At 37.9% G+C, this 21,334-nt stretch overlaps 1 protein-coding gene across 3 annotated transcripts in view; it reads left to right on the top strand.

Annotated features, from left to right (window-relative positions):
* The window catches only part of USP6NL (USP6 N-terminal like), a 156,469-nt gene that overhangs the window by 70,863 nt on the left and 64,272 nt on the right, over positions 1–21,334 (top strand). For 2 of the 3 annotated variants that reach the window (XM_008002254.3, XM_073018719.1), the window contains 2 exons: positions 13,825–13,892; positions 15,903–15,985. In XM_008002254.3, the coding sequence (XP_008000445.1) occupies positions 13,825–13,892; positions 15,903–15,985 (151 nt within the window). Of the gene's footprint in view, positions 1–8,057; positions 8,926–13,824; positions 13,893–15,902; positions 15,986–21,334 lie in introns of those variants that run through there. The other variant, XM_008002253.3, reaches the window with a different exon arrangement.

The raw sequence follows: 21,334 nt of genomic DNA, 5'->3' as shown, positions 1-21,334 counted from the left end.
CATGAGATATTTACATATAATGCCATTTAGGATTTGTTAGGTGAAATGTGTGGAATGCAACTGTGTCTTGTGAGAATTCTGTGATTCTGTGCTTGGAGCTTAGGGTACTTTAAAAAAATGATTGAATGAGTGACGGTTTTAGTGTGATATGAGCACTTTTACTTATTAAATCCCATTCAGTGTTACCAAATTGCTGGCTTTTGATGGCCTTGTGGTCAAATTTGAACCCAAGGGCCATTCAGGGACCCAGTATTACTTACATAACTCAAAGGATGATAATAGAGTTCTTCCTGTGTGCTTCTCAGTTGTTCTAGGCAATACCTCGTTCTTGTTTTTGAGTGTCATTTTAGGCGCAGTTTGGCTTTTGCACATCATTTTTTATTTAAAGGGTAGCAATGTTACCATTGGGTTGACCATTACCGCTGTCTGTGGCATTAGTTATTAATCATCAGAGTGGGCAGTCTATGAGTTATCTTCTTGTATCTAGTCTGCAAGAATTTGCTGTAATTAGAACATTTCTTGTTAATGCGTATTGGGCCAAATTCAACACAAACTTTTATTGTAGTGCATGTAGCCGCACATACTTGAAATTCTGAATGAGCTGGGAAAAAAGCTGTTAAAACTAAGTGAATAAAGTAGATTCAGTAGAGCCCTTTCCATAATCATGGGCATTAATTGTGAAGGCAGCTGCTTTAGTAACACTAATGCATAAAGTGTTTTAGCAAAGTTCAGTATCATTTGGTGATTATTGTGTCAAATTTTTACATGTTTCTCGATCATTTCTTGTTATTATCCTAAAACACACAACTTAAAACATAATATAGCAGGTCCAGTTGCTTATGAAAACAAAGAATATTTCATATAAATTGTTCTTGGATTCTTTAAAACACCATTAATCTCCATTTTGCACAAATAATTGACAATTTCATGTAATGAGATAGGAAGACTACTAGAATCCAGAAAATACAGCTGTTAAGAATTCACAGGAATCACATAGATTTGTTTCTATGGGAAGAAATGTAAGGACTAGCAGAAGTGAGCAGAAATGTAGTAAGATCATCTATTCATACTTACACTTCAACAGAAGTGCTTGGTGGTTAGAAACATGGCTTTGAAGTTGAAATTGGACAGCCTGGCTTTTAAGTCCTGCTCTGTCACTTACTTCCCATGTGGCCTGAATTACTTAACCTTTCCACACCTCAGTCTCCACGTATGTAAAGTGGGGATAGTCATAAAACTATCATAGGCTTTTGTGAGGTTTATTATGCATGTTAAATGCTCAGCACAGTGTCTGGCACATAGTAACCTCTCAATAAAGAGTTTATAAAATATCCACAAGCAAGGAGTTGTTACAAACCAGTCTTGTGTCATCTGTTGAAACAATTATACTGCTGCAAAAGCAGCTAAAATATAATCTTGACTTTGTCAGCAACTGTAGGCGGGTTGAAGTGAGTAAAATGACTCATATGTTTGTCTTGGTTCTAAATATCTGTTGTTGGCAATTTTGTCATTCAACCCTGCCCCCAAATGTGGGATTGCACTCATATGCAACAGCTAGTAATTATGTTTCTCTTCAGTAGTAATGGTATTTTAAATATTGTTACATCACTTCATATCCTTTTAAGCTGTGACTCATCTTACACATAAATGTAGGAGTTACTAGTCTGATTTGGGGGATTCCAGGGAGTCACTGATACTGTTTCTTTTCCTTGAGAAGTAAGGCACAGGAGACTGCCACATGGACATCAAATTGTCTCCTCTGTTGGCTGATTGGAGCACATGGCATCAGATCTGGAGTGAAAAGGGCTTATTAGTCTGCTTGACTTAGACCTGCCCACTGGGTGACTGACACAGCCAACAAGCCTGGGTGTCAAAGGGCAGGCACCTCCCTCCATGGAGAGCCCTTTAGAGAGACCAGACCAGGGGACATCCAGGGACAGAAGGCTGCACCCAGGGACAGGGGTTGAGAGAGAGCAGGAGGTGAGCCTGTCTTGCCCAGGTGCTTCTTTCAGAGCATTGACCCCACGTGTCCTTCTGCACCTTGGAGAGGAGAGTTGGAGAGTTCAGGAGCACTGCCCTCGCTGCATTTCCTCCATGTGACTTGAAGCGTGATGGAAGCACACCCAGCCACATGAGCAGAGCCTTTCCACAATGAAAGGGAGCCTGTGCAACTCTGCTAGTAGAAGGAGAGATGAAGAGCAGAGTGAAGAGAGGGTTGGAGCACAAACACAGCAGACGAGTCTCTTGAGCCCTTCGTCGTCCCGGAGCCCTCTCTATTATTTAAAATGCAGGTGAAGGGCTTTTAGATAACTAGAAGTACAAATTTAGATAGATTGTGACTCCTCATGTCTGAATTTTAGTCTTCATAAAAATTTAAATGCTATCTTGAAATGGAATAAATGGAATAAATATGTAAAAGAAAGCTAAGAATCTTTAGCAAAAGTATACTTTTTTGTAGTGAAGGTGTGTATGAAAATTAGCTTGTGAGTCTGATTTTCAGCATACATTGATAAATTTTTAATTGGTTGGATAATTCACTTTAGTAATTAATTTTTAGTAGTTTTTTTTTAATGCTTTTCAAGAAATATTTAATGAGCATCTACCGTGGTCTAGGCACTGATAGATACCAGAGATAACAGGATGGATGAGAAACTGTCCTCTTTCATGGAGATCATAGTTTAGTAGAAGAGACATGTAATACATATATTCAGCAAAGAATTACAGGTAACAGATATGGAAATACAGTAGGTCAGAAGCAGCAGTGGCTAGTTCTGCCTTACTGGCAATAGGCAGTGGTAAGGTGGGGCATATACAAGCAGCCTACAAGTCTAGTTTTGATTAAATTTGAGAAAAAAAAATCTTCTCGTTATAATGAAATCTTGTCAGCATTTGTTTCTAGGACTTTAAAAATTGTTTTGTTTCCTATCTTTCTAGAAATTAGGAAGCAAGTAATAGAAGCCTACCCAGGATTTGGTGTGAGAAAAAATTTTAACTTAATTAAAACCATAATTTAAATATTTTTTTAGTTATAGAAATATTAAGTATCTACCTGATGCAAGGTGCTCTATGTATAAAATACTGGCAATTTGTCCTGTTCCCAATGATCTTGAAAATATGTGCTTACAAAACAAAACAACCTACCAATTATATAGACACTGTTGATCCTTTTATTTGCAGAATCAGGGGCAAGCCATGGAGAATCATGGGGACTCCTTGAAGGGAGGCTGAGTGGCCACCGGGAAGGGAAGTCATTTGGGCAATAGCATTACAAGTGGGCACACCCAGAGGCTGGCAGGTGCAGTGTGTGTGCCTGGTCCTCCACGCCAGCAATGCTCACCATAGGGAAAGGGGAGGCCAAGCTAGCAGAGCTTTGCTGCATCCTCCGCAGCCCCATTCACCCTACTTGCTTGGCAATTGGGCATTTATGGAATTTGTTTGAAGAATGTGTTCTGGAAATTTAATGAAAAAAAAAAAATAAAAAAGTATTACTTTGAAGCATAATACAGTGGAAATAATGGTAATAATGCTATTGGTGATGTAAGAAATATTTTGAATGGGAAGGTATAAATCATATTTGTGCTGATAATGAAAAGTTAAAATTGAAGAACATTTAGGTTTATTTCTTTTGAACACTTTTATTGTATCAGATAATGCATACTTAAACTAGAGGAGTAGGCCGGGCTTTGTGACTCTTGCCTATAATCCTAGCACTTTGGGAGGCCAAGGCGGGTGGATTGCCCCAACCCAGGAGTTTGAGACCAGCCAGGGCAACATGGCAAAATCCTGTCTCAACAAAAAGTACAAATATTAGCTAGGCATGGTGGCATGCACCTGTAGTCCCATCTACTTAGGACTCAGGAGGCTGTGGTGGGAGGATCACCTGAGCCCTGGGAGATTGACACTGCAGTGAACTGTGATCGTGCTACTGCACTCCAGTTGGGGCGGCAGAGTGAGGCAGTCTCAAAACAAAACCCCCCAAAAACAAAACCTGGAGGAATATGAAGATATATGTGGAACTTGTGTGGCTCTTTTGAAGAGAAAATCTGGGCATTTTTGAGGACTTTGTGGGTTGATGGCACTGTGTCTTTCCTATATATTGCTTTCACTGGCTGTCCCTTTTCTTGTTCCTTGATGGTGATTATTTATACTGTTCTATAATTGTGGCTATGTTCTGTCTCTTTTCTTGTTGTTCCCAAGTAAACATAAGAAAGAGGAAAGGAAGCCAAATGATTTTTCTAAGATTATATGCTAATAGTGGGAGCAAGAGGGAGATAAATGGGTTTTTGAGGTTGTGCAGTCTTTGAAAAGACATTTGTTTAATGTGGAATTAATATAGTTATGAGAGATGCAAGTGGGATTGGGTTGGACCGCAGGGAAGTATAGGATTGGACTGTCAACCTTAAATAACGGAAATATGATTAAGTAGAGTTAATTTGAGTCCAGAGCTTGAGGATGGCCACCCGGGTGCATAGATTCAAGTTGCCCTGAATATACACTCCAATTAGCAACAGTTACAAGCGAGTTTTTAAGGAAAAAAGAAGGGACCATTTGTAAGATTTTACCAAGAATTTGCATCAAAATAACGTAAGCTATTGATTGTCTAAACCTTGTTCTTTGTATCACAAATTCCAAGAACATGAAGATAATGGAAGGCAGCTAGCCAGGCACAAAATGCCCTTAAATGGTTTTCCCCAGGCATGACAGGATCCATAACTGAAGTCCCATATGCACATCTCTTTGGGCCTGATAGATTTTGTGGACCTCACAGAGCTCAGACTGCTCCGAGCTATTTTTGTTAGGATTCCAGATGATTTCCCAATAAAGGGAAATAAAGGGGTCAGGAGGAGGTACTGGAGCACTTCTTCCCATGGGACCACCAGTGATAGGGTGGCTTAGGCTATCTGAGGGTACTATTTTAGAACAAGCTGTTTTAGGAGGAGAGCTGGTATTTCAGAACAAGCTGTTTTAGGGGGAGAGCTGGTATATGTAGACTTTAGGTTCCCATATTTCATCTTGACCAGAGTGACCAGTCAGAGTAAGTGGTATTTCAGACTCTTGTTGCAGATGTACTTTCCTTTATTTTTTGTGTTTTTAGTTGTGCTTTGATGTTACTTTGCTTCAGTGCTCATTCCTCCTCTGAGCATTCCTTCCAGCCTTGGATTTAGAGCATGGCAAAATTATAATGACATTTTTTATCAATGGTGTTTATTAAGATTTCCAAATGTAAAATAATCTTTATTCTTAATATATCTTAGTCTATGGTACAGTGAAGAAGTGATCACAAATATGTTTATTAAGATTTTAACATTTAAAAATAATCTTTTTTCTTGATGTATCTTAGTCCATGGTTCAGTGAGAAAGTGATCACAACTAAAACCATAACTAAGAGGCACCAGTGAATTTGGTTGAAAGACACAAATAACTTATTCAGATTATTTTAAGGAAAAAAGAACATTTGCTGTCTGAATCCATTGTACTAGAGATGAAAGCCATCAGGAACAGAAGCATGAAGCAGCTTCGGGGTGGGCTATTCAGTCTCTTTTGGGCTAAAAGGTCTCTGGTGGTGACTGCTTTGTTCTGCATCTCAGGTGCTGTTTCCTTCTCTGTACCAGCTGCTTTTCTCTGCTTACTGGTAGTTTTTGCTTCCTCATTTTTTCAGCTTACCTTTGGTCATCATTGCCTATTAAGCCCTTTATTGCATGGTGCTTCGTCTTTAACTTCCATTGCAGATTGATCCATTCTCTAAGTTTCTCTTAGTTCATTCCCACAGAGAAGGGCTCGTTGAATAAATTATACTAATACTTTAGGATGCTGTAAAGCTGTGGAAAAGGTTGGGGTAGATCCACTGGGGTACTGGAGAAACTGCGTTCAGTGACATCACTTTGGCAGCTTGGAAACTGGCCACCATAGCATGAGTATTTGCCGCATGGAAATCTGCAGATGCCACAAACGGGGCCCATTGCCTCTGCCTCTTCCTGCAGAAATGGTTGTTAACCTCTAGGGGCACTGCCGGGTAGATGTATAGGTGTTAACAGTACAAGATGTACTGTGTGAAAAAGAGGTATATATTTTAGAGTGATCCTAGTTTTTGAATAAAATGGAAGATTAAATATTTGTGGGTGTTCATGAATACATGCAAATTCTTGAATAGTGTGGAGAATATTTTTGGCAGCTAACAGTGATGGCTTCTAGAAAGTGGGGGCTTAGGTTTGGAGTGGGGAGTGTGTGTGCAGATCAGGGTTCAGTTTTAGACATTGTCTGTATTTTATTGTGAACATTAATAGCCAATACAATTCTTACATAATCATAATAATGTCAATATCATTTACTTCAATTTCAAGTATTATGATGAGGTGTGTAGGGAAGGAAACATAATCCTAATGTTGAAGATGTCAAGGTCAAATGAATTCATTTTTCTCATATACCATCAAGGTCACAGCCATGTCCCTTTGTGTATTTTATGTCATGTCACATTGACTTTTCTCACTCTGTTAATTGCTTGTCTTCAGATTTCTAATAGCCCCCTAATACTCTGTTTGATGTCTTTATATGTAAGCTTTTACTGTATCACTACTATACCCATGATCTATGTGTTGCCTGAAATACACTTTCTTCTAAGACACCTTGTGTTTCCTGTTCTAATGTAGACAGGTTGCTCTCTATGCAGCTACACAGTTGGCATTTGGAAATGTCTAATTTTGGCCTGCAGCAATGTTACAGGTCCTGTTTTTGCCTCTCTTATTTTGTTTAAAAGAATTATTCTGACTCTTGCTGAAAAGAGAAAGTGGACTTTATTCAGGACCATTGCAGTCGGTATCAGGACTATTAAAATAGTGGAGAGATCAGGCTCAACTCTGCACGCACCAAGGACAAGTGGAGATGGATAGCCAATGGGCAGAGCAAGAAGGTGAGTGATGGAAAATCACTAAGAGGAGAGACGTCAAGTGTAGGGGGATTCTGGCTAAACCGACATAACGGGATTCTTGCTGAAGACCGGCCAGAGTGACCAGATATCAAGGGTGAGGGATGAGGAATCTGTTCAGATATCTAGGCTAATCAGATATGAAGGGTGGGGGGATTCTTGCTAAACTGACTTAGCAGGATTCTTGCTACAACTGGGCTAGGCAGGCTGAAGACAGGACAAGGCTGAGGTAGAGGCTTAGTCAAGAAGAGGGCTCAAAGGAGCCTGCCCAAAGTTTGGTCAAGGAGCATCTTTGTTAGTTCTTCCTGTTGCTGTTTTGTTTTTCTATAGAAACTCTCAAATTCTTTTTCAAAGAGACATTTCATGGGAAATAAACTTTGAATCCTTGTGTTTTCCTGCTGCTGTAACAGCTTACCACAAACTTGGTGGCTTAAACAACACAGATGTATCATTTAATGGGTTCTGGAGGTCAGAAGTCTGAAATCAAGTTTCTCTGGGCCAAAGTCAGCAGGGCTGGTTCCTTCTGGAGCCGCTAGGGGAAAATCCATTTCCTTGCCTTTTCTTGCTTCTGAAGGCTGCCTGCTTTCCTTAGCTGGTGACGTCTTGCTTCCACCATCACACGGCCTGCTCCCTCCTTTAACCTTCTTGCTTCCTGTTCAGAAGGATTCTTGTGACCACACTGGGCCCACTTGCATGATCCAGGGCAATCTCCTGAACTCAAGATCCTTAGCTGAATTACATCTGTAATCACTTTTGCAATCTGAGGCAACATTTACAGGATTCCAGGGGTTAGGATGTGGACATCCTTGGCGGGGCAGGTCGTCAGTCTTCAGCTACCGTACCTTGTAATATCTAAAAATCTTTTTATTTTTCCTCATGATTGGCATAGAATTCCCAGTACATAATTTTTTGCTCATAACTTTGGAAATAGTGTTTCATTATCTTCTAACTGATTAGAAGTTTGACACCAGTCTAATTCTTATTCCTTGGTATATGGCTTGAGAAATTTTCCCCCTCTAAACTTCTGAGATCTTTTGCTTTAGTTGAATGTTACACCTGGCTTAAGCTGAGCATAAACTTAATTTATTAGTGTCCAGTTAAGTGTAATTAATGTTCATAGGCATGCCTCTAACGGGGATGTTACTTTTGCAAAATGGTTTCCAAATTGTAGGTTCCTACCCATTTAAGAGAAAGGGAGAAACAATGAAAGGAAGAAGGAAGGAATAAATAAAGCAGAATGGAAAAATTCATAGTTCCGTCTTCCAGTACTTGTAGTACGTATTGTTTCATGAGACATTTGTTTTACTTGTATGTGTGTGGTTTGTTAAAAATGTCCAAAACCACTACTTTAGCATGTATTTTGCTTCCTGTCTGAAATAGGGGCTGAAGAGAGGCTACAATTTTCCTATTAAGAATTATTATTAAAAATTACATTAAGATATAAAATGTATTTGAGGAGAGGAGCATTTCTGGTTAGCTTTAGTGTAACGTTTTAAATAAATTTTTTTTTGTTGCTCTATGACAGGTTTTATTTTTAATAAGAAATAAGAAAGTGGCTAATATTGAGACACAAGATGAAGGCACATTATGAAGCTGCTTGTTTCAAGCCACTGTTTGTTATCAGATGGAATGCTGGTGTAGGCTGGTGTGCCTCATAGTTGGGATGTAGCCTGAAAGGCATGTTTTCACCCTCAACAATGATCAGCTTTGTTTGAAAATGTATAGTCTGTGTAACCACAGCAGGTTTTTTTTCTCCCTTAGAAGAAGACAGAATGCATCTCAAACTTTTCCTTCTTGTTCTGTTTCACAGATAGTTTAAAGTAGAGCTGCCTCTGCCTTTCTTTGTTTTAGTTAGTTGCAGAATGTGTGAGGTGCCACCTAGCAGCACTCTTGGTGTGTTCGAGAACTATAAAATAATAATGAAATCTTGGAATAGATAAGTTACTCTATGAGGACTGAAGCTGTTGTTAACTCCCAGGGCCAGACTGATTATCTCACAAAGGGTAAAGTACTTTAAAAATTGATGTTGTTTATATTTTTAACATTCATCTGTCAGAATGTACTCTAGGAAAAATGGTCTGCTGTAAATTTTGTTTTATTGGAAATGAACTTTAGTAACTTTGTATGAATTTTTTCATTGCAACTTGGTGTTAATTTAGTGACATTAAGATACAATGCCTGCTTTTAAAGCATATAATTCAGGAGGATACTGGATTCTTAAAAGTTGTTGGCAGATTAAATGGAAAAAGAGGTCATCTTAGAATTGTATAGTTGTGAATTTTTTAAATGCTTCTTAAAAAATGTGGTTATTTTCTCCCATAAATTGTGCTGAGATATTTTCCTGTATACTTGAGTATTTCCTGCACATTTGAGTATCCAAGTATCTTCTGATCCTTATTGCCTAAAATATGCCTCTTTTACTTTGAAACTTTGTTACGTTAGATATAAAAATCATAAAAATAATTTGATTTAATTTGGCTTGGATAATGTAGTGTTTTTTTTCTTTTAAACAAACATCCTGGTGAAATGAGAGGACTGATATTTAAAGCCATTAATCTAAGCCGGGTACGGTGGCTCACTCCAGTAATCTCAGCACTTTGGGAGGCTGAGGTGGGTGGACCACCTGAGGTCAAGAGCTTGAGACCAGCCTGGCCAACATGGTGAAACCCCATCTCTACTAAAAATACAAAAATTAGCTAGGTGGGTGGCTGACGCCTGTAGTTCCAGCTACTTAAGAGGCTGAGGCAGGAGAATCGCTTGAACCCGGGAGGTGGAGGTTACAGTGAGCTGAGATCGTACCACTATATTCCAGCCTGGGCAACAGAGTGAGACCCCGTCTCAAAAAGAAACAAACAAAGTAGTTGATCTACGTGTTTCTGCACATGGTTTTATTTTTAATAATAGGAACTTTTTCTTCAGCTACAATTATTTCAACACTCATTACTCTTTAATTACTGTAATATTTTGGCAACAAGTGGTATTGTATTTCAAACCACATTTTTCCAAGTAAACTTTTATTTATGGATTTATCGTGCAAGGAGAGCGTAAACATGGGGTGTGAATTGTTGGGATAATGTCCTGATTCAATTTTTATTTGATAATGATGTGACCTAAGTACCAACTAACGCAGCTGCCGTTGTTTATAGGTGCCTGGAACTTTGTTCACATTTGCACACAGACACAAGACAGCTGTTGATAATCGTTTGCAGTCACTGTTTTGGGGCACACTGTTGGCTCTTTCAACAGAATTTCTAAATAAGTAATCAGAATGAAACCAAAGGAAGTATTCTAGTGTAATTCTTAATAAACTTCAGACCAGATAGTATGAGCCATAATTATAGCAAACCCTACCTAAGGATACTGCTTATTACTGTATGCTTTGCAATGCAGATTTTAAAATAATGTCTCTAAACTGAATATTGGCTAAGATTAACATTTTCATTTAGTTTCCTCAAAGAAACAGATTTGGCTATATTTTCTAAACTGCGTTTGGCTTTAAATTCACTCTCCTTTTAGAATACAGACATTAATATTATAAAATTTTCTCCCCATGGGGAAACTCAGAGATAAGAAATTTCTAAGGGAGTTTAAAGATTGAGAATTTATTTATTTGATTTAGAGTTAACTGTTCTGATCACTTTAAAGCACATCATACTTCTCCCAAAAAATCAGGATACAGTTTCATCCAATTCCAGTAAGAAGTCCAGTATTTCTGGAAGTCTCTATAAACTGACAGTGATCTAGGTAAAGCTTTATATTTTATAGTTTGCCACATGACATTTTCTTGGGATACGTTGCGTCTTTACCTCCCAACCCCAGCCCTTGCCTTTACACTTTTAAACTTTTCATTGTTATGTTGGAAATATACTTGTGACGCCTAGGACTAGTAGCAAGAATAAGAGACTGGTATAAAAGACATTTCAGTAAAGCATTCATCTATTGAATTTGGCCTAATTACCAAAGAAATTAATGCTTTGCAGTTCTGATAATAGAAATGGAGTTACATAAGTAGTCAGATTCTCTTAATTTGAATTTAATTTTTTTTTTTTTTTTTTTTTTTGAGACAGGGTCTCATTCTGTCACCCAGGCTGGAGTGCAGTGGCACAATCTCAGCTCACTGCAACCTCTGCCTCCTGGGTTCAGGCGATTCTCCTGCTTCAGCCTCCCAACTAGCTGGGACCACAGGCAGGCACCACTATGCCCAGCTAATTTTTGTATTTTTAGTAGAGACGAGGTTTCGCCATGTAGGCCAGGCTGGTCTCAAACTCCTGGCCTCAAGTGTTCTCCCTGCCATGGGATTACAGGTGTGAGCCACCATACCCAGCTTGATTTTAATTTCTGTTAATTTGCTTTCCCTATGCTTTGGTAGATGTGTGAGTATCATGTTTTAAAATTGGGCAACAGAAGAGGGAAAAAGGAATTGACAAAGGCTTGTAAGTCTAAAATAGGATAGTGAATGTGTATGTAATTGAGTTGATTATCTCAGATTTCTGTTTGCGTTAATTCATGATGAAAATCTGAATAACTCATCTGTATTTTTATTTTACTGAATCACTCTGTTTAGTTATTCACATATCCCCCAAAGGAAAGCATATTCACATTTTGTAGTTTAACTGGGAAAAGCAGTGACATAAACATTTTTTTTTTCAAATAAGCTTTTACAAATTTACAACTTCCCACTCTGCTATTTTTGCTATTATAAACAACCCTGTGCTTGTTTGATGATCTCATTGGCATAAATCTATAGAGGCGGTAGTGCTGGCTAAGGGTATGTCTGTTTTCAGATTTTTTTATACTTATCAAATTACTTTCCAGAAAGATTTTATATATTTATATGTTTATCTTCATTGTAAGGAACTGCAATGTCCTCACATTGTTGTCAACATTGAGTATTATCAGTGCATTTTTTGGTTAGTCTGAATAGGTGCAAAGTGATATTTTGAAACTTGTATTTCTTTAGTTATTAATGAGGTTGATTTTTTTTCTATGTCTTGATTTCATTTTAGATTTTATTTTTATCAGACCTATATTTGGCTTAAAGATTCAGCAGTCTGTAACACTTATTTTGAAAATAGCAGACTCCTGTATTTTTCACTGCCTGCTCCGTAGAAGTAAACACTCTCCACTGCCCTGGCTGATTCTTTTCCTGTGTGCCTCCATTGCACTAGGTAACATGCCAGTATTGCTGCTTTGTGCATCTTCTGTTTTTGGCATTTCTGTTGGTTTCCTGCTTTGGAGAATGAGGATTTGGTTTTCCACCCTGCACCCGGCTCTGCTAAACACATGCATGTCCCTTCAACATTCAGGGATTTGACTTCCTTTACTCAGCTCCCTTGGTTTTAACCCCACCTCTCCTTAGGAACCACCATTTGCTTTGAGGAGGGGATTTCAAGAATCCCTATAGTTGCCATTTTAGTGGGGTTTTAGGAGAAATGGAGGTAAAAGCATGAGTTCCATCTGCCATCTGTAACTGGAAGTCCTTTTTCATGTCTTTAGTAATCATATTTATAAAATAGTAATTAAAATTGTGGGCTGTGGAGTCAAGACTGTCTGGATTTGAAAACTGTCTTTGCTGTTTACTAGCTTTATGCCTGCGGACAAGTTGCTTAAAATCTCTAAGCCTCTTTTTTATCACTGGTGTAGGATTCATAATGATGCCTACCTTAGAGTGTCATGTGATAAGGCAGGGTAAAGTGCTTAGCACAGTATTTGCCGCCTGGCAGCATCTTACTGTCTACCAGGCACTTAATAAGAATGCAATGTAGTTGCTACAGTTGTTACTGCTGTTGCTACTTTTGGGAATTTCTTGCTCATAACCTTTGCCTAATTTTCTCTTAGAATGCCTTTTTTGGCCGGGCGCGGTGGCTCAAGCCTGTAATCCCAGCACTTTGGGAGGCTGAGGTGGGTGGATCACGAGGTCAGGAGATCGAGACCATCCTGGCTAACACGGTGAAACCCCATCTCTACTAAAAATACAAAAAAAAAATTAGCCGGGCGTGGTGGCAGGCGCCTGTAGTCCCAGCTACTCGGGAGGCTGAGGCAGGAGAATGGCGTGAACCCAGGAGGCGGAGCTTGCAGTGAGCTGAGATAGTGCCACTGCACTCCAGCCTGGGCGACAGAGCAAGACTCCGCCTCAAAAAAAAAAAAAAAAAAAAAAAAAAAAAAGAATGCCTTTTTTTTTTTGTAAGAGATGCCTTTTATATAGTCTGTTATTGATCTTTTTAAAAAGCTTATGGTATATATTCATACTATTTCATGTTGTGATCTAGACTTTTGTTGTCAGATTTATGTTTTTGAAAGTCTCCTAGTGTTAATAAGGATGAAGGGTGTGTGTGTGTGTCTGTGTGTGTGTACACACACATATGTATGATAAAGCCAGAGTCCTAGAGACCGGTTAGGAGATTGTTATAGCAGTTGAGGCTGTTGATAAAGAGAACTAAAAGGCCAAACAAAGACATATTTGTATCATGTAAAATAAATATTGTATCTTGTGCTAGTTTATTTTGTGGAGATCCAAGTTTCTTTACTTTTTAAAAGCCTTTTTGAATGTTCGTCTCTTCTACCCAAGTGGGCTTCATCTGAAAACTTAGAACTTTCAGTTTCAGTTTCTACTTAACATCAATTTCTATGAAATTTTAGATCCAGTATTGATTCATGAAGGATAAAATTTATCGTGTCCTAAGTTTATGCCTTAATAAACTTGCTTTTTTATTGAATATTACATGTATTGCTATTACAGAGTTGTAGTTACAAATACTTAACTCATCCTTTTATTTGATTTTGTTGATTTGTCATTTTAGGCAGTATTCATTTTTTATTTTTATTATGTCTTAGTTTCATAATTAATTAGCTTTATGCTTCTTTCAATAATAGTTCATCTAAATTTGATATCTTCTCCGCAGATTCAGACCAGGATGTAGCACTCAAACTTGCCCAGGAGCGAGCTGAAATAGTTGCTAAATATGACAGAGTAAGTATCCATATTTACACTTTGAGTGAGTTTTATTAGAAAAACCATATATATAGAAATGGATTTGCTTTTTGGAGAGCTTAAATTACAGAAGCAGTTTGTTTACTTCATGGGGACATAGAAGTCATCTTTCTTCTCTGACTTCATCTCCTTTCTTCCACCTTTCCTCCACTTCAGTCTGTTGCTGTTCCTCCAGCACACCAGGCTTGCTCCTCCTGCCTCAGGGCCTTTGCACTGGCTGTTGCCTCTGCCTCTGACACTTGTGTCCCAGATATCCTCATGCCTCATTGCCTCGCATCTTTCAGATCTTCACCCACATGCTACTGTCTTACTGAGATCTCTCACCTCCCACCTCCCTGTTTAATGCCCCTGAACCCCAACACTTTGTACACCTGCCGAGACTCTACATTCTAGGCAGGAATTTCTTTTGTTTGATTTACTTTTGTATCCTAAATGCCTAGGACATTACCTGATTTACACTAGGCACTCAATAAATACTTGACTAAGTTAAGTATATGGAATTACATATCCATTGCGTTCATAATTTACATCTATTATAAATTTACCATGGATCTTAGATTTTGAATTTATACAAGTATGTATAATTTCCTTTAGCATTTTATCCTTATGTTGGTATGGAATCTGTTTTTTGATATTATAGAAAATCACAGTTATTGACAATTGACATACTTCCTTATACCTTACCTCCTGAGGTTTATAATGAGTCCTAGCAGTGATTTATAAATGTCATATTTTGTATTTGTATCACTTGCTTGTAATTATATATCTGTTCCTTTTGATTATTTGTGAGATTAAAACAGGAGATTAAATCATAGAAAGCCACCTGCACTGTGCCCTGCTTCCGTGAGGCATACAGGTGGTGCTCAGCAGTTACGTTCCCAGAGTTCATTTTTGGAACATGAAACAGTTTCCTTCATTGTGATGAGGTTTTATTGTAGTCCATGAAAAACTTAGTTAACTTATTTAACTGCTTCACTCATTTAGAACCAGTGTCACTCTCATTCAAATGCTTGTGTGCATTTTTTTCCCCACACAGTTAACACAGGCAGCATCGTGCTGGGCCTTGGAGATTCATAGAAGTGAGTGGCAGCACTGCTTGCCTTGCCTACAGGATGCTTACAGTGTACTGAGAGGAGAACACACAAGCAGACAGATGGAGGTGTCCACAAGACTGTTGGGAGTTTGAGTCTGAAATTTGAGGGAGTGGTATAGATAGTTATATTTGGGGTTTCTTCACTGATCAGTGTTAGTTAATAGCCTAAGAGTAAATGATACCTAGATTAAGAAGAGCAGCGGGCTGTGGACCGAACTCTGAGCACACCATCAATGACAAGTTACCCATGAAAAAGCCATTAGAAGAGTTGGCGGGGCACGAGGAGACCGTGAGAGTACGACGTCACAGGAGTTGGGAAGAGGGAGTGAACGACCCTGACAAGTATGCTTCAGAGATCCATTAGATGAGGCTTGAAGAGCGTCCAGCAGATCTGACAGCTGGAAGGTCATTTTTGACCTTGGCAGGAGTAGTTTCAGGCTGGCATAGCTGTGAAGTAAAGAAATAGACGAGGAGCTTCTCTGCCTGCTTCTCTGAGGAGTTTGCATAAAAAGGCCAAAAAAAAAAATCTCTTTTTCTGAGACATGTTTGGTCTAGAACCGTAAGGTTCGGCAGTTTCTTGAGTAGCTTCTCATCCCCATTGCTCTTCTTTCCTCATCAGCTTCCCCAAGGAACCTTGGCCTGATCCTGGCTCAGCTCCGCGTCAGCTGCTGCTGACACACAGCACCTTCCAGAGTCATAACTAGGAAATAGTGTTTATCTTGTCAAAAACAGTTGAGTTTAAAGGGGAGAAAAAAAGTTAAGGCTCGTAATGCCTCACTTCCAGCTCTTATTTTTAATAATACGTTAAAAATAGCTCTTATTTCTTCGTCCTTTTATTTTAAAAAATTATACAGTTTTGTAAACTGATTAACACTTATTTTTGTGCCTTATTTTAGGGACGAGAAGGTGCAGAGATTGAACCTTGGGAAGATGCTGATTACCTTGTTTACAAAGTCACAGATAGATTTGGCTTTTTACAGTAAGTCGCATAGATTGAAAGCTTGCTTTTTTGATTAGAATGTTTCTGTGGTCACCTATTATACTGATGTTCTTTATTTTTAATATAATTGCTGTGAATAAGGAATAGTCTTACAATATGCTTTTTGGTACTAAATTCCTGGGTTTTTTAACAACTCTGTGATTAAAATTTAACTATGTTTAAGAATATAATTTTTAATATTTTTGCAATTTAGTAAGAACATTAAGTGCAGTAGATATTAATAATTCAACAGAGTTAAATGCAAATGGAAAATTTGTATTTTAAAAATAATTATAAAACATTTCATTCTGGCCTGTAATCCCAGCACTTTGGGAGGCCGAGACGGGCGGATCGCGAGGTCAGGAGATCGAGACCATCCTGGCTAACATGGTGAAACCCCGTCTTTACTAAAAAATACAAAAAATTAGCCGGGCGAGGTGGCCGGCGCCTGTAGTCCCAGCTACTTGGGAGGCTGAGGCAGGAGAATGGCGTGAACCTGGGAGGCGGAGCTTGCTGTGAGCTGAGATCTGGCCACTGCACTCCAGCCTGGGCGACAAAGCAAGACTCCGTCTCCAAAAAAAAAAAACAAAAAAAAAAAAAAAAAAACATTTCATTCTGTACCAGTGCATTTTAAAAATAAATAGCAATTCGAACTTTAGTGTTATGCAGCCTAAAAATTAGCCTTGTAAAGAAATGCCATTCATCTTCCTTATAGTTATAAATGTATTCATAATATTGCTTCTCAAAATTAATTCCATTCATCCTGAATATGTTGTATAAAGAATTGAGAGAGGCCTAGATCACATAAAGGAAAGCAGTTAAAATAATTTGGATCCTTAAAAACATCCTGCACATGATATGAATCTGTCTGTTCTGGTTCTGGTATTGTTTAATCAGATTCCTACAGGCTAGAGACTTCTAGTCATCTTTATACTTTGGTTCCATACAATTTAAGGATTAACTAAATTTTCATTCAACTGCGCTCTTTTCCAATTTCATTTATTATCAATAGGAAAAAAAAGCCAGGGCTGCTTATTTTATACTACATGATTAAATTTTGAAGGAAAAACATTCATTTTTTGTATAGTTCACAGTAATGTACAGTCCTCTGACCTTATTTTCTCCTTTTTTTTTTCTTTGAGTCTAGAATTTATTTTGTTGTATTATGTTTTTCTGACAGTAAAACCAACCAGCCAACAAACAGAAACAATTCCCGGAGCTGGAGAATGTGTGCTCTTCTTGTGACTTTGCTGTTTTCTGGTTATGTAGACATTTTGTGCTTCATTTTTAAAGCAGGAATTAGTTTACATACCTTTTTTTATGTACCTTCAGGTGTATTTGAGGCTTTGAAAAAGTAAAATATAAGAATACTTTATAAAGTTCTGGACAAATATTAAGTGTTATTATACCTAATGACATTAGCTAGCTGAAATGTTCTTCTGAGTAGTTATAATCAGAAAACTTTGTTTTGTTTTTGTAGAGACAGGTCTCGCCCTGTTTCTCAAACTCCTGGCCTCAAGCAATCCTCCCACCTCTATAATCAGAAGGCTTTGAACTTCACTAGACTAACAGCAATATTTAACTATGATGGAAATACTGTTCTTAAATTAAACCTCCACCCCTACTTCTTTAAAAAATCAAACTTGGCTACAAATGTGACAAGAGATGATTGCATATTTGTGTGTAGTGTGCAGATCTGGGGTATGAAGACATTTTAAGCATTAAGACTGGTAACACCAGTGGGTCCCAGACTTGCCTGCACATTAGAATCAGCTGAGAAATTGTTTAAATAGATTTCCAGGCTTTCCTAGAGTTTGATTCTAAAGATAGGAGACACCTCAGCTGATTTTGACCTTCCCAAGTGATTTTGGTGGGAATGAAGAACTGTACTAGATTTTTAATTTTTATTTTTTAAATCATAGGATGGTCCAGTATGGTTTAGAATACATATGGAAACCTGTGCATTCCAAAAAGGATCTATTAATTACCTAAATTTTCTTTTCTTAATTGCTTAAAACAACATGAGCTGGGCCCTAGAAACAAGAGGTAGTTTTTTTTTTTTTTTTTTTAACCGGCAAATGCTGTATTTGGCTTTTTAGCATTCTGGATTCCAGTGTAAAATTCTAAGTGTACAAGTACATTATTAACGTTTAAACACACCCATGTGATTACACATACAGTCCGTTAATTTGGGGGAATTGAAAACATACCATCAAGTTAAAATGAATTTTAAGAAAAAACTGCATTCACAAATCTGAAAGGCATACAAAAATGAAATTGTAAAATAATGACTATAGGTGCCAGCTAAATTTCATGAAATATGCCTGCAAATGTGGATCCAGTGATTTGTCCACACTTGTGATAGTTGGGTGGGGGAAGACATTCCCCAGTGAAAGCATCTGGTCTCTCTGACTCTTGTCTATTGAGAAGCATTTCTGGGTATAAAACCGTATTTGTACTATTACAACTGTGAAATAAGTGGTTCTGACCCAGGAGCCTAGTCTGTATTTGGCAATCTGAATATTGCAGTCAGTTCTTTTGTATTTGTTTTTTTACTGTCTGTGCTAAGGTCCATTTGGGTCTAGTGGGGAAAAAGTGCTAATATTTATTGTACACTTACCATGTGCTAAGTACTGTTCTATGCTCTTTACATAGAATAATTCAGTTATTCCCCTGAAAAGCTCTTTCGGGTAGGTACTGTTTTTGTCTTCCTCTTTTTAGGTGATGAAACTGAAGCACAGAGTTTAAGTAACTTGCCCACGTTGTATTGACAGTGAGCGTCAGCTCTAGGGTGTGGACTTTGGCAGTCTTCCTGCAGAGCTTGCGTTCTGAACTGCTGCAGTATGCTGCCTGTTGCTGCTTTCTTGTATTTTAAATAAGAGAAATACAGAACAAGTGCTTTGAAATGCCTAGAAAGAAAGTTAAAGGAGGAAAACGACGACCCAAAGAGAAGGATACTGTTTGAAATGAACACTGCTATTGAGATATGTACTAAGATAGCTAAGCTCACTGCTTTTTTAAAAATAAAGTAGATTGGTACTCGTTCTCATACTATCACACTAATTTTATTTACTCCATGATGCGGTCCTCAAACAGGTAACACAAGTGAACATAATGAAGCATAGAAATGGATATTAGGGTAATATCAAACCTTAATACATTTCACCAAAATCAGTGATTTTTAGTACAATGAGTAGTTTAAGTAAAACATTTTCTCCATACATTGTTACTAGTGGTTTTTATTGCTTGTCACCACAGACTGGAGTTTTATGCACTATTGAATAAAATCACATTGTGTAAGCATTTAGATCTTATTCCCTGTCACACCTTGATCAAAAGAGCATTTTTTTTTCTACTGTCTTAGTTCTTTGGACTTTTTGATTCATTCTGCAATGAAATTGGGTTTTAAGTGTCAATGTTAATACAATAAAATGGCAAAAATAACTTTGTAACCTTTGTTGCCTGAGTTTATATCTAATTACAGTTTTAGAAGCTTAAATTACGTGTTATTATATATGGAGTGACAGTAATTAACAAATATAGAACAACTTGGTTTTGGAATAGATTACACAATAAATATAAAAGCTGTTGCCAAACCAACTGAGCTCTGCTAGATGAGCAACCTGTTTGTTTAGTACTCAGCAGTGAGGTGTTCTCCCCAGTGTGTGCCATGATGGAGGTAAAGCTGGAGAATGGAGAAACAGAGCTTGTTTAAGGAAGAAGTTGGAGAACTTTAACATTTTAATCAAAAATAGTCACTGCCGTCTACTTAACAAAGAATGTTTGGTATTTGGATAATGAAAGATAATGTATTTAGATCACAAATTATTAATAGAAGAATTAGAAGGAAGTCATACCAGAAATAAAGAAGATAAAATTAATACCAAACTTCAGATTTTCAGCTACTTATCAAAATGTGTATATTTATAAAATATAAATGTAGTTTACTGTGACTGTATAAAATGACTGTATATGATATGCAGAATAAAGGTGTGTTTGTTTTTAAAGAATATCATTGGCCAGGCACGGTGGCTCACGCCTGTAATCCCAGCACTTTGGGAGGCTAAGGCAGGCAGATCATGAGATCAGGAGTTCGAGACCAGCCTGGCCAACATGGTGAAAATTATATATATATATATAATTTTGATTACAAAGACTTGAGAACTCTTTCTACCAATCCTGTAAATTTTGACTGGGTTAGATTTAAACTTAGATAAAATTTACTTTAAAAACAAAAATAAAATTTAGTCAATATAGTCAACTTACTAATTTTAACAAGTTAACTTTTATGTTTCCCAATGAAAGTTCATCTTATAGTTAACATGAATACTCCACCTAGCTGTTGAGAGGTTATAGGCACATAAACTCTAATTAGTAATACTTTCAAAGTTTAGGAGTAGATAAACAATGTATCTAGTTAAGGTCTCTCTCTTTCCAGAGATGACTGTCTTATGGTTTTCCCTTCCTGTATTTCTGTGAGATATAGGTACTTGCTATCAGCCTGGTGTTTTCTTAAAGCACCCTTTAGGTGCCCTTAAGCTCTTGTTCTCTAAGGCAGGGTTTGTCAAACATTTTTTGTAAAGAGCCAGATATGAAGAATCTTTGGCTTTGTAGGTCATACGGCCTTTGTCACAACTGCTCAACTCTGCTGTTGCAGCATGAAAACAACCAGAGACAATACATTCATGGCAGAGTGTGACAGTGTTCCATTAAAACTTTACAAAAACACACAGTGGGCCAGATTTGGCCTATGCACCATAGTTTGCTGACCTAAAGGAATTCTTTGCATTCGTCCAGATTGTGGTCCTTCTTTTTTCTCCTCCACTTGAAGGATATTTAGGAGGCACGGTAAGGATGCATCCATGCCTACAGGCATGTGTTCATCCTCCTGTTCATACCTTCATTCAGCACCATTTACTGAGCTCTTCCCGCATGCCAACGTGCGTGTTCTGGACATTACAGGGAGCTCTTGGTAAGCAGCAGCAGCAGCATCCTCAGAAGGGTGTGAAATTTAAGCCTATGCTGGCACAGAGACTTGAGGGGGAAGAGTTCTGTGGAGATTGGTATGCACCCAGCAGATTCTCCACGAAAAGTTTTAGACATGGAGAAATCATGCCAGAACATCTGTATAGGAAAGCTGGACCACATACTTGCTCTGTCATCCATCTATGAGGTCTGAAGACTCTTTTATTTTTAATCAGTTTTGTTTCTTCTTGAGAATTGTTTTCTCAGCCTCCATCCCTTTTCTTCATATACTGTTGCATGGTCTAAGATCTTGTCTGTCTGAAGTTGAACCCACTGAATTAGTGCTAAACATCTTACTGTTAGGCTGAGTGACTAAGTGAAAAT

Source organism: Chlorocebus sabaeus, chromosome 9, assembly GCF_047675955.1.
Source record: "Chlorocebus sabaeus isolate Y175 chromosome 9, mChlSab1.0.hap1, whole genome shotgun sequence".
Lineage (NCBI taxonomy): Eukaryota > Metazoa > Chordata > Mammalia > Primates > Cercopithecidae > Chlorocebus > Chlorocebus sabaeus.
The sequence above is the reverse complement of the archived record's forward strand: the minus strand, read 5'-3'. Positions and strand labels throughout refer to the sequence as shown.